The sequence below is a fragment of the Opisthocomus hoazin genome, chromosome 3 (genome assembly GCF_030867145.1).
Source record: "Opisthocomus hoazin isolate bOpiHoa1 chromosome 3, bOpiHoa1.hap1, whole genome shotgun sequence".
NCBI lineage: Eukaryota > Metazoa > Chordata > Aves > Opisthocomiformes > Opisthocomidae > Opisthocomus > Opisthocomus hoazin.
The window spans coordinates 105,992,722-106,006,861 of NC_134416.1; the positions used below are offsets into that span (position 1 = coordinate 105,992,722).

At 50.7% G+C, this 14,140-nt stretch overlaps 1 protein-coding gene across 1 annotated transcript in view; it reads left to right on the plus strand.

Annotated features, from left to right (window-relative positions):
* Positions 1–2,351: 2,351 nt before the first annotated feature.
* PHLPP1 (PH domain and leucine rich repeat protein phosphatase 1) overlaps positions 2,352–14,140 on the plus strand; it is a 155,487-nt gene continuing 143,698 nt past the window's right edge. Inside the window, exon 1 of the mRNA XM_075417166.1 lies at positions 2,352–3,330. Coding sequence (XP_075273281.1) covers positions 2,367–3,330 — 964 coding nt within the window. The 5' untranslated portion in view covers positions 2,352–2,366. The remainder of the gene's footprint in view (positions 3,331–14,140) is intronic.

Below are 14,140 nucleotides of genomic sequence, written 5' to 3' on the forward strand. Positions count from 1 at the left end.
AGTATTATTGTTCATCATGTCCCTAGAGCTTGCCGTCTCCTTCTTCTGAGTGTGTCTCCGTGTGCGTGTGTTTGCACAGTGAATATTTCTCTCACACATTTAAATCTGGAGACCCCGAGTAACCTTCGTGAGGGCGGTGCAAAGCAGCAGAACTAAACCAGAACGTACAAAGCAGCCGGAACCAGACCTGCATATACTCAGCGCTGCGCTTCTGCTGCGTGCTGCTACAGTCAAAGGAGGTTCTGGGCACCAGCTGAAGCCTTTAGTGGCCAAGCGCTGCTGTCACCTTCTGTCAGTCTGTGCTCCGGACATGGTCCTGGCCCTCTGGTGCAGCAGGAATTCCAAAGACGCTCTTGTTGCGGGTGATCGCAACTCCAGATACGGGCCAGCGAACTGCCGCCATTAATTTATGGACCGTTCTGCTCAGAAAGTGGGTGGTCCTAGTGAGGCCTCATCTGGAGTACTCCGTCCAGTTCTGGGCTCCCCAGTTCAAGAAAGATGAGGAGCTACTGGAGAGAGTCCAGCGGAGGGCTACAAGGATGGTGAGGGGACTGGAGCATCTCTCCTACGAGGAGAGGCTGAGGGAGCTGGGCTTGTTCAGCCTGAAGAAGAGAAGACTGCAAGGGGACCTTATAAATGCTTATAAATATCTGCAGGGTGGGTGTCAGGAGGATGGGGCCAGACTCTTTCCAGTGGTGCCCAGCGACAGGACAAGGGGCAATGGGCACAAACTGAAGCAGAGGAAGCTCCGTCTGAACAGGAGGAAGAACTTCTTCCCTCTGAGGGTGACGGAGCCCTGGCCCAGGCTGCCCAGGGAGGCTGTGGAGTCTCCTTCTCTGGAGATATTCCAGACCCGCCTGGACAAGGTCCTGTGCAGCCTGCTCTGGGTGACCTTGCTTGGGCAGGGGGTTGGGCTGGGTGACCCACAGAGGTCCCTTCCAACCCCGACCATGCTGTGATTCTGTGGTTTCCACACGAAGGTAAAACACCAGCTTCGTTGTCCTAAATGCTTTTAAAAGGCCGTCACAGATTTCCATTGCAAGTCCCTTGGGGAGCACCTCTGTTCTCCGTGATGCGCTTCGCCTGCCCGTGCAGGGTATGGAGAGAACAACGTGGAATTTTGGAGGAGTGTTTTATTAGGAGAGGTAAACTTCAGTTTTATTATGGTTCTGGTTTCTTTATGGTTCATATATTATATGTATGCACTAAAAATACTGTTTCACTACCAGTTTATCTCAGGGTTCTCAGCGGTGATTTATCTCCCCTAGCGTTGATCTAACTGGTTAATTGCCCGGAACTGCCACTTTATTGCAGTCTGTAGCATTTTTGATAAATATCTGGCAAGACGTTCCACTGCCATTTTACAAAATGTATTAAAAAGGAAAGACCTCAGGCAGTTACAGCCCTATGTAACCGGCGTTACTCCGCTAAAACATGCCCGGGAGCGTCCGAGAATTCTCTGAATAACTGGTGTCCTCGCAGCACGGCAGCTCGCGTCTTCACACTGTGTTTATCCGACTGTCCTTTTCCTTCTCAGTAATTCATTTAAACTCGCATTTGGGAAGAAAAACGCTGCTGTTAAACGTCTAAGCAATTTCCAAGCAGCGTTTTCAGTTCTTTCAGCCCCTGAAGCCCAGCGCCAGGCCCACAGCGCCGAGCCGCTCCCCGCCAGCCCTCTCCCGTGTTCCTCACGTCCCTCTCCATCTTGGATCCGACGGGATCCACCTCCTCTCCCCGGACAAGACCGCCCGGGCCCGGTGCTCGGGTTCCGCGCCGCGACAGGCCGCGGTCACCGGGCCTGTGCGGCCGTCGCGGCCCAGCACCGGCGTCACCAGCGGGGCCTAGCGCAGCACCGGCGTCACCAGCGCAGCCTAGCGCTGCACCGGCTCTCCGGGCCGCGCGGTCGGGGGTCAACGGGCAGGCTCGGAGGGTAGGGAGCCCGCCGCCCCCCTCGGCAGCCAACGGCGGGCCCGGGAGCAGGCGCTGCCGGGGCTTGTAGGCGGCGGGGGGGGGGGGGGGGGGGGGGGGGGGGGCAGGCGGGACTACACTTCCCAGCAGCCCCCGCGCCGCCGTCACGTTGTGTTTATCGGCGAGGCCCCGCCCGGCCGCGCGAGCGGTGGCGTCACCCTCGCGAGCCTCGCTTGTTCAGCGGCGCGGCGGGGGAGGCTGCTTAATATTCATGAGGCGCGGGGAGCGGCGGGCGCCTGGCTCGCTCTCGGCCTCCCTCATGGCGGCGGGGGCGCGGGGCTGAGGCGGAACGCGCCGCGCTGCTGCGTGACCGCCCCCCCCCCCCCCCCCCCGGCGCCGGGCCGCCCAGCGGCGCTCCCAGCAGGGCGGCGGCGGCGTCGTCCCCGGCCCCGCGGGCGATGGAGCCCGCCGGGCAGCAGCGAGCCAGAGAAGCGGCGGGCGGCGCGGAGAGCCCGCGGCGGAGGCGAGGGGGAGCCGGCGGCTTCGCGGCCCCCGCGGCCCCCAGCTCCCCGCTGCCGCGGCGGGGGCGGCTGAAGAGGAACCTCTCGGCCGCCGCCGCCCCGCTGGGCACCCGCAGCCTGGACAGGAAGGCGCTGCTGCTGCCCAAGCCCCCCAGGCAGCTTCAGCCCCTGCAGCCCCCGGAGCGGGACTGGGTGCGGCGGGACCTGCAGCGGGGCTGCGTCCACGTCTACCGGCGCCACGCCGGCTGCTGCCCGCGCCCGGTGCTCTGCACCCTGGAGACCACGGCGGCGGAGGTGGCCGCCCGCCTGCAGCGGCTCGGGCAGCGGGGCGGCGCGGTGCGGGTGCTGGGCGCCGAGGAGGAGCCGAGGAGCCGGCGGGGGACGCGGAGCGGGCCGGAGGCGGCTGGCGCCGAGGAGAGCGGCTCGGCCGGCGGCAGACCGAGCCCGGCTCCCCCCGACCTCAGCCCCGGGGCCGAGCTCTACCTGGCGGGGCCGCCGCTCTCCTGCCCCTCGCTGCTGGGGGAGCTGGGGCCGGCCGGTTCCGACGCCGAGAGCTTCAGCCCCGGCGCCGAGAGCGTCTCCGACCGCCTGGAGCCGTGCGGCGGCGGCTCCTCGTCCTCCTCGGAGGAGCTGGAGGCCGAGCCGGTGCCCCCCGACGGGGTGGAAGCGGGGTCGGGCCGGGCCCCCCCCCCGCCATCCATCCCGGGGGAGCTGCCCCCGGCGGGGCCGCCCGCCCTGTACGTGCAGCTCCACGGGGAGACGAGCCGGCGGCTGGAGGCCCAGGAGAAGCCGCTGCGGATCCAGAACGACTACCTCTCGCAGCTGGGCCTGCGGGACCTGTGGCGGGTGCAGGAGGAGGGCATGGACGCGGAGACCGGCTGCCTCATCCGCTTCTACGCCGGTGAGCGGGGCGGCGGCCCCGGGGGATGGGGATGGGGGGGGGGGGGGGGCGGCGGGTTCCTCCTCGGTCCCCCGGCGTGGGGGTCCCGGGGGCTTGCTCCCCGCGTAGCGGGAGGGCAGAGGGGTTCAGGCACCGCTTTGGGGTTGTTCCATGTTGATAGCGCGGAGTTTTGGGGAGGTTTGGGTGGAGAAGTTGGCTCGCAGAGGGGTTTGGACACCGCTTTGGGGTTCCCCCCACTGACAGCGTGGAGGTTTGGGTGGAGAAATTGGCTCGCAGAGGGGTTCGGGCACCGCTTTGGGGATCCCCCCACTGACAGTGTGAAGGTTTGGGGAGGTTTGGGTGAAGTTGGCTCGCAGAGGGGTTTGGGCACCGCTTTGGGGTTCCCTCGCTGACAGCGTGGAGGTTTGGGTGGAGAAGTTGGCTCGCAGAGGGGTTTGGGCACCGCTTTGGGGTTCCCCCCGCTGACAGCGTGGAGGTTTGGGAGCAGAAGTTGGCTCCCGCGTCGCGGTCGTGCAGCCTGCTGCGGGTTTCAGCCTCTCCAAAGGTGCCTCGTGCGCCGGTCGAGTTGGTTTGGAGGAGATGCTCACTGCGATCGTGGAGCTGCTTGGGGTTTAGCTGTCCTGTCCGTGTCTCCAAGAAGGAGAAGGTTTGTAATGTCCAAGCAAGCGCTCAGACGCCGGGCGAGTTTTCCCCAGAGCTAGGTAAATGTGGCGTCCAAAGAGAAGGTTGTGCCAGCGAGTGCCACCCGTCCCCTGGCTGGGCTGCCTGAGCCCAGTGGCCCTTCGCCTTCAGCTCCGGGCAGCGTGGAGGTTCTCTTCTCCTCCCGAGTTGGGCCGGGTGCCGGAGAGAGGAGGTGATGGGTGGGGAGGAGAGCCGTGTGCTGGGTGAGGGCCCTGCTCGGCTCGGCGGGGTGGCGAGGGGTCGGTTCAGCCTTGGCTGGCTGTGTCACGACCCGGCACGACGAGCGCAGGGGTAGTATTTGTTCAAGGGAATGGCAGAGATAGGTTAGATGGGGTTTGAAAGGAGCAAAAATATTTTTTTTCAGGTGGTGGCAGTGGTCTGGCGCGTTCCTCCGCTGCGCCGTGGAGGGTGGGAGCCGGCAGGCGATGCGGGATGGGGTGCTGCCCGCTTGTTTTCCAGTCCCGCCGTGAAGCGGGGATGAGCAGACACGTTTTGAGATGGGGCAGCCGTTTGCCTCTCTTCCTAGCAGGAGGCGTTCTAAAGAAAACACAGTCTGAAAACGTAGCCAAGTCTTACACAGTTAAGCCTGTTTGCATGTAGTTTTTATGCATTAATGATTAATTCTTTATGTTAAATGCAGATGTTCCAACTCTGGTTCTGTTCCTGTGTCTCAACTTGATCGCTAACGTAGCGCGTACATTTTGGACTTCCTTGTACAAAGCTACTAAATAGAAATTTATTTCTGTAAGCATACAGAGGAGGATTAAATTAATGCAAATTCCTTACACGAGTGCATATGCTAAGAAGTATGCCTCTGTACTTTGAAAATGCAGTGGTTTTTGAAATCTTTATCTCTTTGAGGGGATCTGTGATCAACATCAAAACCACCTGTGATCAGGTGCTTGTAACAGAATGGCTGCAGCATCTGATGTACCAGACCGGCCAAAAACAGCTAAGAAAATGTTGCTGACATGCAAGCGTACTGATTTTATGTAACTGTCTTGGCAAGTTACCTCTGCTTCCTTATTTTACATCCCCCCCCACCCCAAAGATGAAAGGGAGGGAAGGAGAGACAATTAAAAAGAATACACATCGCATTCAGCTGGAAAGGGGAGCGGCCCCGAAGTTAGGGTGTTTTGCTTAGAAGTACTTGTTAATAAATGATCCTCCAGGATCCTACCCTAAGGAAAGCTTTGTAACAGTGATTTCCTGTTTGCCTGGGACTTCACTGGCTTAAGCAGCCTGGCTTGTCCCAGTGGATAGAGAACCACTAGCATCTCTATCCCCGTAATTTCCTGCAAGCTGTCTCGGTAGGATTTGGCGATCCTGGTCTTGTACTGATGTAAAATGGCATAAACCTAGGCTGGATTTATTGCATCACTTCTAAAAAGAATTCTTCCACCTAATCCCCTTGGAGCCAGGGGAGAAGAAGACAGCACAGTGGTGACTTGCAGGCTTTTTTATTTCTGAGTTAGGCAGTTTTGAGACTGGAAGATTACTGTACTGAAACTTATTATTATAAATTCCAAATAAGATGATACAGCCAGTGATTGTGCTGATTACTGTAGGTTGGTAATTTCTCTAGTTGTGAGGTCTGGAACGTATCGTTAGGAGAGCTGCGGAGAATCAGAATTTTTTTTACTACGAGAAAACAGCTTTCTTAATAAGTAGCGGTCCACAGACATTCTGTCAATGAAATATCTGTTCTTTTAATGCAAAATTCCAAATTTAAAAGCCCCCGAAATGAAAATGTGACTCTCGGAAGGTAAAAGTGCTTCCTGCACGTTGCCTTGGTTTTTTTCAGAATGTGGTTTAGTGCGTCTTTATTTTGGTATCTCTCTCCTTTTCTTGCTTAGACTGTGAGTGTGGTTGATTTCTTCAGTCTCTTGACTCTGAGCATTAAAGAGCTAACACCATTGCTAAAACAAAATCCCTGACAGATGTCAGGGTCTGATCCTACTCCCTTTAACATCAGTTTGGGCAGAACAGGGCATTAGTGACTCGTCATGCATGTCAACTTTTCTTTCTGTTGAGATCTGTCTCAACAAAAGATACTGTCCTTAGGTTTGAAACACTTAATCTCTATTTAAAAGGATATGGTTAAATAGCTTTGTGCTGAGATATTACGTTACTGAGTTATGGAACTGTATAAGAATCCATAGTGCAATTACAGTCACGATACCGTCGCTGGGAGACCGATTAGGTCAGACTTACTAAACTATTCCTAAAACCCTAAGAGTGGCTGTGATCCAGAAGGCTTCTCGCAAACAAGTTATAATATTCCTTATTGCTCTGTAAAAATAATTTTTGTAAAACAGGAGTTGTCCCAGCAGCTTTGACTTCTCTATAATTTGCATGTAGAAGGAAAAACAGGCTAACACACCAGTCTCGTCCTTTAAAAACTGCAAAGCTGCTTATTTTTTTTTGAGACTTTAGATCAAAAATAAGCATGGAATCATACGCAGTGCTGTGTTCGGAGCATCTGCATGGCAACGAGCGCCAGTAACGTGATCTCGGTCTGGAAGGCTGGTTCCGTACGATGCGTGTTTGAGGCTTTTTTAGTTTACTGCTGAAAGGTGATGTTCTTTGTGACTCTGGCACTTGGCCACCACTAAATTCTCTGCTCTTTGGTGTGACTTAGGGCTTCAGCACCTGCTGGTGTCATCCAATATATTGATTGATATATTGATATATGATTGCCTATAGGCAGAAAATGAAGAAATGCCAGATGTAATTAGGGGTGATAATTTTCCAACTGGCTGTCGGATTTTATTTGGGAAGAGATGCTTTTTGCTCGTGGGACCTTTTAGAAAGCTGTGAGGACAAATGAATCCAGCTTTGTCTTAAAGTTCGCTACAAGAAATGTTGGTCTGTCCAGTGTGAAGACAAGGCTGGGAAGATCTAGTGTCAGGTTCTGTTGCAGTGATCTAAGCAATTGTTTGGTTGGTGTTTTTTTTTGTTTTTGCTTTTTATTTTTGTTTGGTTGTGGGTTTTCATTTTTTGTTTGGTTGTGGGTTTTCATTTTTTGTTTGGTTGTGGGTTTTCATTTTTTGTTTGGTTGTGGGTTTTCATTTTTTGTTTGGTTGTTTTTGTTTGGTTGTTTTTCTTTGGTTGGTCGGTTGTTTTTCTTTGGTTGGTTGTTTTTTTTCTTAAAAAATACGCTTGGTAGCTGGGGTCACACCCAGACGTCCAGCTGTGTGAATGGAAACGTGATTTTGGATGCTTGTTACGTGAAAACACCGCAGGCCTGGCAGCGCTGAGCTTTGTGGAATGTGGCTTGTATTGAATCACTAGCTGCTTGTTGCGTTACTCGGTGAATAACTCAGTCTGGCAACGTAATACATCGGTAGACTCGATTTAAGATGACTAAGTGCCATTTAAGGGGGGGACAGCGGATGGGGGCTGTGACCTGCTTCTTAACTGAGGTTAGGGGAACAGCTGTGCCGTAGCGAGCTTGTGCCTTCGGAGCACCGACTCAGTTCTGAAAGCCAGTGTCTTATTTGACGTGAGAAAAATTAACTTCACGTAAATGGGTGTGTTGTTTACAGATCTGATGGGAAAGGAGAGGTCTCTGTGAACTTGTCTGAAATCGAAAGGAGAAGTGACCTCTGCCTAGGGATGCCACAATCCTGATTTTTTTTCTTCGTAACATGACTTGGATGGGCGTTCTTTGACCTTGTAATAATTTATGTATTGGCATCTCCTGTAAAGAGAAGTAATACCTCAAACTTGCTGCTTTGGGAAATGATCTCACTGAATTACACAGCGTGTTTACATGCAAGCTGGGTCCCCGGCGGGACCGAAGTAGTGAGATTTCTAGCTCTGCTCCACAGGAAGGTTTAACATGGACGGGGGGTCTCGAAGGTGGGGGGCTCCGCGGGCGCAGCGGCCTCTCCTCCGGCGCGGGAGGAGCCGCGCAGATAATGCCGGAACGCTGGTGGGACCGCGGCCGGCGCTGGCATGTGACAGCTGTGAAGTACAACGCTTTCTGCAGCTTCGGAGTTCTGTTGTGCTCCTGGCTAGCAGCCATAATTTAAGTACGTGTGAAGTACCAACATGGGAGGTTTCAGTGTGATGTATGTAAGAGTTACTATATATACTAAATATGTAGTAGCTAAATTGCTACATCCAGGAGCTGAATTTCCTCGCTACTGCAGCACAGAATGCAGTATTCTCTTCCCCCCACCCTTTTCTCTTTATATATTTTAATACTATCCCTCTTTCCGTATCTTCACCAGCTATTTCCTTGATTTTTTTTTTTTTTAAACTGTGCATAAACATCCTTCTGATGACGGAACTGCTGATACACCTAAAAGCCCTTGTGCAATTAAAACATCCATCTGTTGTGTTAGGACACTGACAGACTGCCGTGCATCTAAAGCTCTGCGTGGTTCTTGGGAAGGTATTACTTAATAGCACAAAAAAAGAAGCATTAATTCAAAAGACTGTTAGCAACTGGTATGTGCTTCTGGACTACCAAAAGCTACTGTGTGGTGTTTATAAAACAATATAAAGAGAGATTTCTTTGTTATCCAAGTGATCCTCTAGAAGAGAAGCAAGTATAAAACACCACTTCTGAGAAGGTCGGTTTGAAAAGTATACGCATATGGAATTCTGTAGAATAAAAACTTAGAGACAGAAGTCCCAAAGAGTGCTGCTTGTTACACACAGCTGCTTAATTTGGAGGGAACCTGCACCTCGCATGCTTACAGCTGTACATCGGAGAATCATAGAATGGTTTGGGTTGGAAGGGACCTTAAAGATCACCCAGTTCCAGCCCCCTGCCATGAGCAGGGACATCTTCCACCAGACCAGGTTGCTCAAAGCCCCATCCAGCCTGGCCTTGAACCCTGTCAGGGAGGGCACGGCCACAACCTGTTCCACTCCCTCTGCGTTTAAGGGCTGGTTAATAATAAATGTGCTTAATTCAAAATTAAGCACATTTTGAATGAAGTGCTTAAGCTATGAGTATCTTGATGTGAGGGGGAGAAGAAAGCAAAGACTGACTTTCTGTTTGCCTTCAACAGCAGAAGCGAAGGCGGTTTGACTTAGTCTTCAGTGCTTCGTTATTTCACTGCTGGTAGAATGGGGCTCACTGGCGTTTTGGATCAGATCACTCCACGCGTGTGCTTGTTTTCAGCTTCCCTTGACTGGCTTGTATTGCTCTGTTTTGGAACTTTCACTCAGATGGGGATTCGCACTCTGGGAAGCTGTGTGTCTGAAACAGCCTCGTAAGAACTTTATTCGTTGACCCAGAGAACTGAACGTTGCATTTGCCTTTGAGGTTTTTTTGGTGAGGTCTCTCTTTCTGGTGTGGATTCAAATGGAATTGACTTGGATGCTTGGAGTCCGTTGCTGTCTGTGTAGGGAAACCAACTCAAGTGAAAGGGATGAGGTGGAGTGTGCGGAAGTCTCCTTTGGTTTGGAAGCTCCACGGTGTTGGCCATGCGATTCCAGCTTATTTTTTCCTGCACTGAGATGCTGAAGAGCTGTGCAACCAACCTTTGTAACCAGCTAAAAGGATATAAACTCACTGCAAAATGGATGTGTCTTAACTTTTTCTAGATTTGGCTCTAAGACAGGAATTCTGAAACACTAAGCTTGTCACAAGATATTTAAGAAACTTCACAGGAAGACAATGTCCTCGGTTTTAAAATAATCCGTAACATCTTACTTTTGTTAATCATCTGTGAGTTTGGAAACCCAAGTTAAAATTCCAACTGCATGGTAACAACAGCAGTGTATAGATTTGAGGTAGTTAAGCTCAATGAATTTTACATCGGTTTCTGTGAAAATTCTACATTTTCAGCCTCATGCTTCACTCAGAAGCGCCTCGTTTTATTCTCTGTGTGACTTTTGCCCTTCAGATAGCTTTTCTGGACAGTTGAGTTAGCTGCAGTATTATGTTTTGGGAGAGTGTAATTTTTACGCTTTTCACTACAAAATAAATTGTATTGCTATAGAATAATTTTCTTCCAATTAGGCTGACGTTTGTCCAGTGTGCTATCTTAACAGAGATAGCATTTTCCAAAAATAGCTAGTGGCAAATTCTAATTGAATGTTTTCCCACTGGTTGCTGTTAAATACTGAAGCCATCTTGGGTTTTGGAGAATTTTAAACTTAAGTCTTTTTATTTATGATATATTTTAATTGACTCCTAGTTGACTTTTATCATATGTGTGCTATATGATAAGATGTGACGTGCAAAGTATAGGCATCGCTTGCCTGCTGGAATGCAGCAGCTGTCCTGACACCACGGAGGGATGTGTGTGGGTTGCAAACGAATAACAATATTGTGCCCCACTGCAGTTCTGTTCAGGATTTCAGGTAGGCAAAATTAATAGTAAGCCCCGTTTTCTGTGGTGTCCGTGCTGGCACCCCCCCGCTGGTGGCTGTGTTTTTAGAAGCAAGTGGTCACCCCGTCCATACCCTCTGCCACTGTCACATAAAATCATTTCCTTACGTAAGGTGATAGTCCAAGTTCTTGATGCCAGTTGCCACAGCCAGGATTCCTCTTGCTTCCCTGCTTGGCTAGCTAGCTAGTCCTGACCCTTTTGGTCTCACAGCTGAGACTTTCTGCTCCTGCGGTTGTGGTTAAAATATGTGGATGGGTAGGAATGTTGCAGAATTTCTGACGGGTTTTTGTGCCCACTCCCCATTATTTCAGAGGCAAAAATTATTCTTTGAAGAACATTGCATTTAAAAATGACAGCTGTTAAATCGGGAAGAAAGACCTCCTGGAGTGAAGCGTCATTTAGTTTCCCAACGTAGCGTACTATTCTTTGAAGCTTTTTCTGTCGATGGGGAAGTAAAATTTCTTCCAGCTGGCTTTGGCTTACTTGGAGAGATGCTGAAAATACTCACTGCCCAACTAACTGTGTTCCTCAGTGTGACAGCTAAGAATAGCTATTTACATATTGATGAAAAATACTGAGTTTCAGGGGATTTTTCTTTCCGGTTTTATCTAGCCTAGTTCCTGGTGTAGAAGGAAAATGAAATTGTGTAAGCGGAGAAGATTTTTTTAGAGTTTAACTCAACATTTTTTGTGGGCCAGAGGTAAATTTGGCCTTTTACAGGGTATTAATTGTTCTTGGTCTTGTCCAGTGGCAATGAGAATCTTCAAACAAACTTCACTGGGCTCTGAATTGTATTCATAATTCTCAAAGCCCCATAACAGCCGCATGAACCGGTTCCTCTCATCTGCGAGCACTCCAAGCGCCGCCGTGCCAACTTATTTAAATAAAGACAAAACAGTGGGCCTTGGTCCAAGGGGTAACGAGGGGCTGGAATGCCTTTGAAGTTCGGGACCCCAGGCTGTAGGTGCGATTTACATAAACCTCATTATGTAATCTGAATGCCGTTTCTCTTCCTGTTTGTTCGATTTATGAATCTTTGGTTCCAAAGAGAAAGAGATAGTAAGACCTGTAATTAAGATAAGTAGCAGGCCACTCCTTTCCTGAATGCGTTCTCTGCTGAGGGGAGAATTTTAGAGGCAGCATTAAGGGTAGAACAAAACCTGTGATTCAGGCACCTTCAGTTGATGAGAGTCGTACCAACTCCTTTGCTTTGAAAAAAGCCACATGCTTCTTTAAACAATAACTATGCTTAGTTCAACCTATTATTTCCTTCAAAATAAATGGTACAGAAAGGCTCAGCGTTCTTATTAGTGACGATTTTGCTTTAATGTAAGCCATAGACGGTTTTTATCTAGGCAGCTCTCATCAGTTTTAAAGCTACCTTGAAGCTAGGAAGTTTCAAAGTGGACAGTGAGTTTTCTGATCAGAATTGCATACAATGACACGGAATCACAGAATCTTCGGGGTTGGAAGGGACCTCTGTGGGTCACCCAGCCCAACCCCCTGCCCAAGCAGGGTCACCCAGAGCAGGCTGCACAGGACCTTGTCCAGGCAGGTCTTGAATATCTCCAGAGAAGGAGACTCCACAGCCTCCCTGGGCAGCCTGGGCCAGGGCTCCGTCACCCTCAGAGGGAAGAAGTTCTTCCTCATGTTCAGCTGGAACTTCCTCTGCTTCAGTTTGTGCCCGTTGCCCCTTGTCCTGTCGCTGGGCACCACTGAAAAGAGTCTGGCCACGTCCTCCTGACACCCACCCTGCAGATATTTATAAGCATTTCTAAGGTCCCCTCTCAGCATTCTCTTCTTCAGGCTGAACAAGCCCAGCTCCCTCAGCCTCTCCTCGTAGGAGAGATGCTCCAGTGCCCTCACCATCCTCGTAGCCCTCCGCTGGACTCTCTCCAGTAGCTCCTCATCTTTCTTGAACTGGGGAGCCCAGAACTGGACAGAGTACTCCAGATGGGGCCTCACCAGGGCAGAACCTCCCTCGTCCTGCTGCCCACACTCCTCCTAATGCACCCCAGGATCCCATTGGCCTTCTTGGCAGCCAGGGCACACTGCTGGCTCGTGGTCACCCTGTCGTCCACCAGCACACCCCGGTCCCTCTCCGCAGGGCTGCTCTCCAGCAGGTCAGCCCCAGCCTGTACTGGTGCCTGGGGTTGTTCCTCCCAAGGTGCAGGACCCTGCCCTTGCCCTTGTTGAACCTCATCAGGTTCCTCTGCACCCAGCTCTTCAGCCTGTCCAGGTCTCTCTGAATGGCAGCACAGCCTGTCAGTGTATCCACCACTCTTCCCAGCTTTGTGTCATCAGCAGACTTGCTGAGGGTACATTCTAACTCTTCATCCAGGTCGTTGATGAGGAAGTTAAACAAGACTGGGCCCAGTACTGACCCCTGAGGGACACCACTAGTTACCGGCCTCCAACCAGACTCAGCGCCGCTGGTGATACCCCTCTGAGCTCTGCCATTCAGCCAGTTCTCCATCCACCTCACCGACCACTCATCCAGCCCACACTTCTTGAGCTTCTCTAGGAGACTGTTACGGGAGAACGTGTCGTAAGCCTTGCTGAAGTCAAGGTAGACAACATCCGCTGACGTTTTGTTCTCAGTCAAACCCGTGCTTTTTCTTCCAGTCTGATCCTCTCTAACCTTTTTCTGAAGCAGATGATAAGTAGTAGCACTGGGTTTGTGGTAAGAGTCCTGCAAGCAGCAAAGCCAACTATGTATGCAGTCTGCTTGCTCACGAGATGATTGGTCAGATCTGCCGGTGGCTTCTTACCACTCATTATTTTATGATTATTGACTCAAATTAGAAGTGATGGAGGGACGTATTTTTCCTTCTGCTGTGTGTTACTTAGTGGGACAGGCAGACCTTTAGGGGACAACAGTCTCCATTAGCAGTCATTTTGGTTATGAGACTTAATTATGTCTAAGACAACCTTATATTGTATGTCACCACTGGCTCTCTGCATCTATGTAGATTTGCTTTCATGCTATAAAGCTTGCCTGTTGGAATAAAAAAGTTAATCACAAAAACTGTCATGAGTGAAGTGGTGGAACACCTGGAAGAAGGCCAGCGTCTATAACGTGCTGAAGTGAACAGGCCAGGAGCTCTTGGCTTCTGCCGGTGCCGGTGTTACCTGGCTGCAGACATGAAGGCAAGGCAGGCTGCAGGTTGCTAACGGGATGTTTCTCAGAGTGGAGTTAATCCCATCTGTGTGGGAGATGCAATTTGCCGTTTCAGAAATGCCAACAGGAGCTTGCCGAAAGCTGTGTAATATGCAATTATACGCAAGGATTTTTCCCCCCATTGCAGTCCTAGAGTTGAAGATTTTTGATGTACTGTCTTGGTAAAAACATGGAGCTCATAGTGTGGTTGTGTGGATTAAAATTTCAATGATTAGAAGTAGACCGGAGTTTGTACCCTTTCAGAGCAAGCAGTTAACTTTTTTGTCTTGGGTGTTCTAGCCAAGAAAAGAAAGGACTGGCTGAAAATGGGAACCTGAACTCTTTGAAGTGTCCAAGCTCTGTGAAGTGGCTGTGTCTTATCTTTTTCTTGTGTGTGTGTGTGGTGTGAAAGTCATGTCCCTTGTCTGTATCAACCAGAACAGGATCTGTAGTCTGTATATTCCCCGTGAATAAACCAAAGATTAATGTGATACATTTCAGACTATTAAATACAGCGTTTCCATTTCATAACTCGCAGAACAATGGTATCATCTGTATAAGTGTATTCATTCCCCTTAAGATTAGACTGTAGCACTGCGAACTGCTTGGTTTG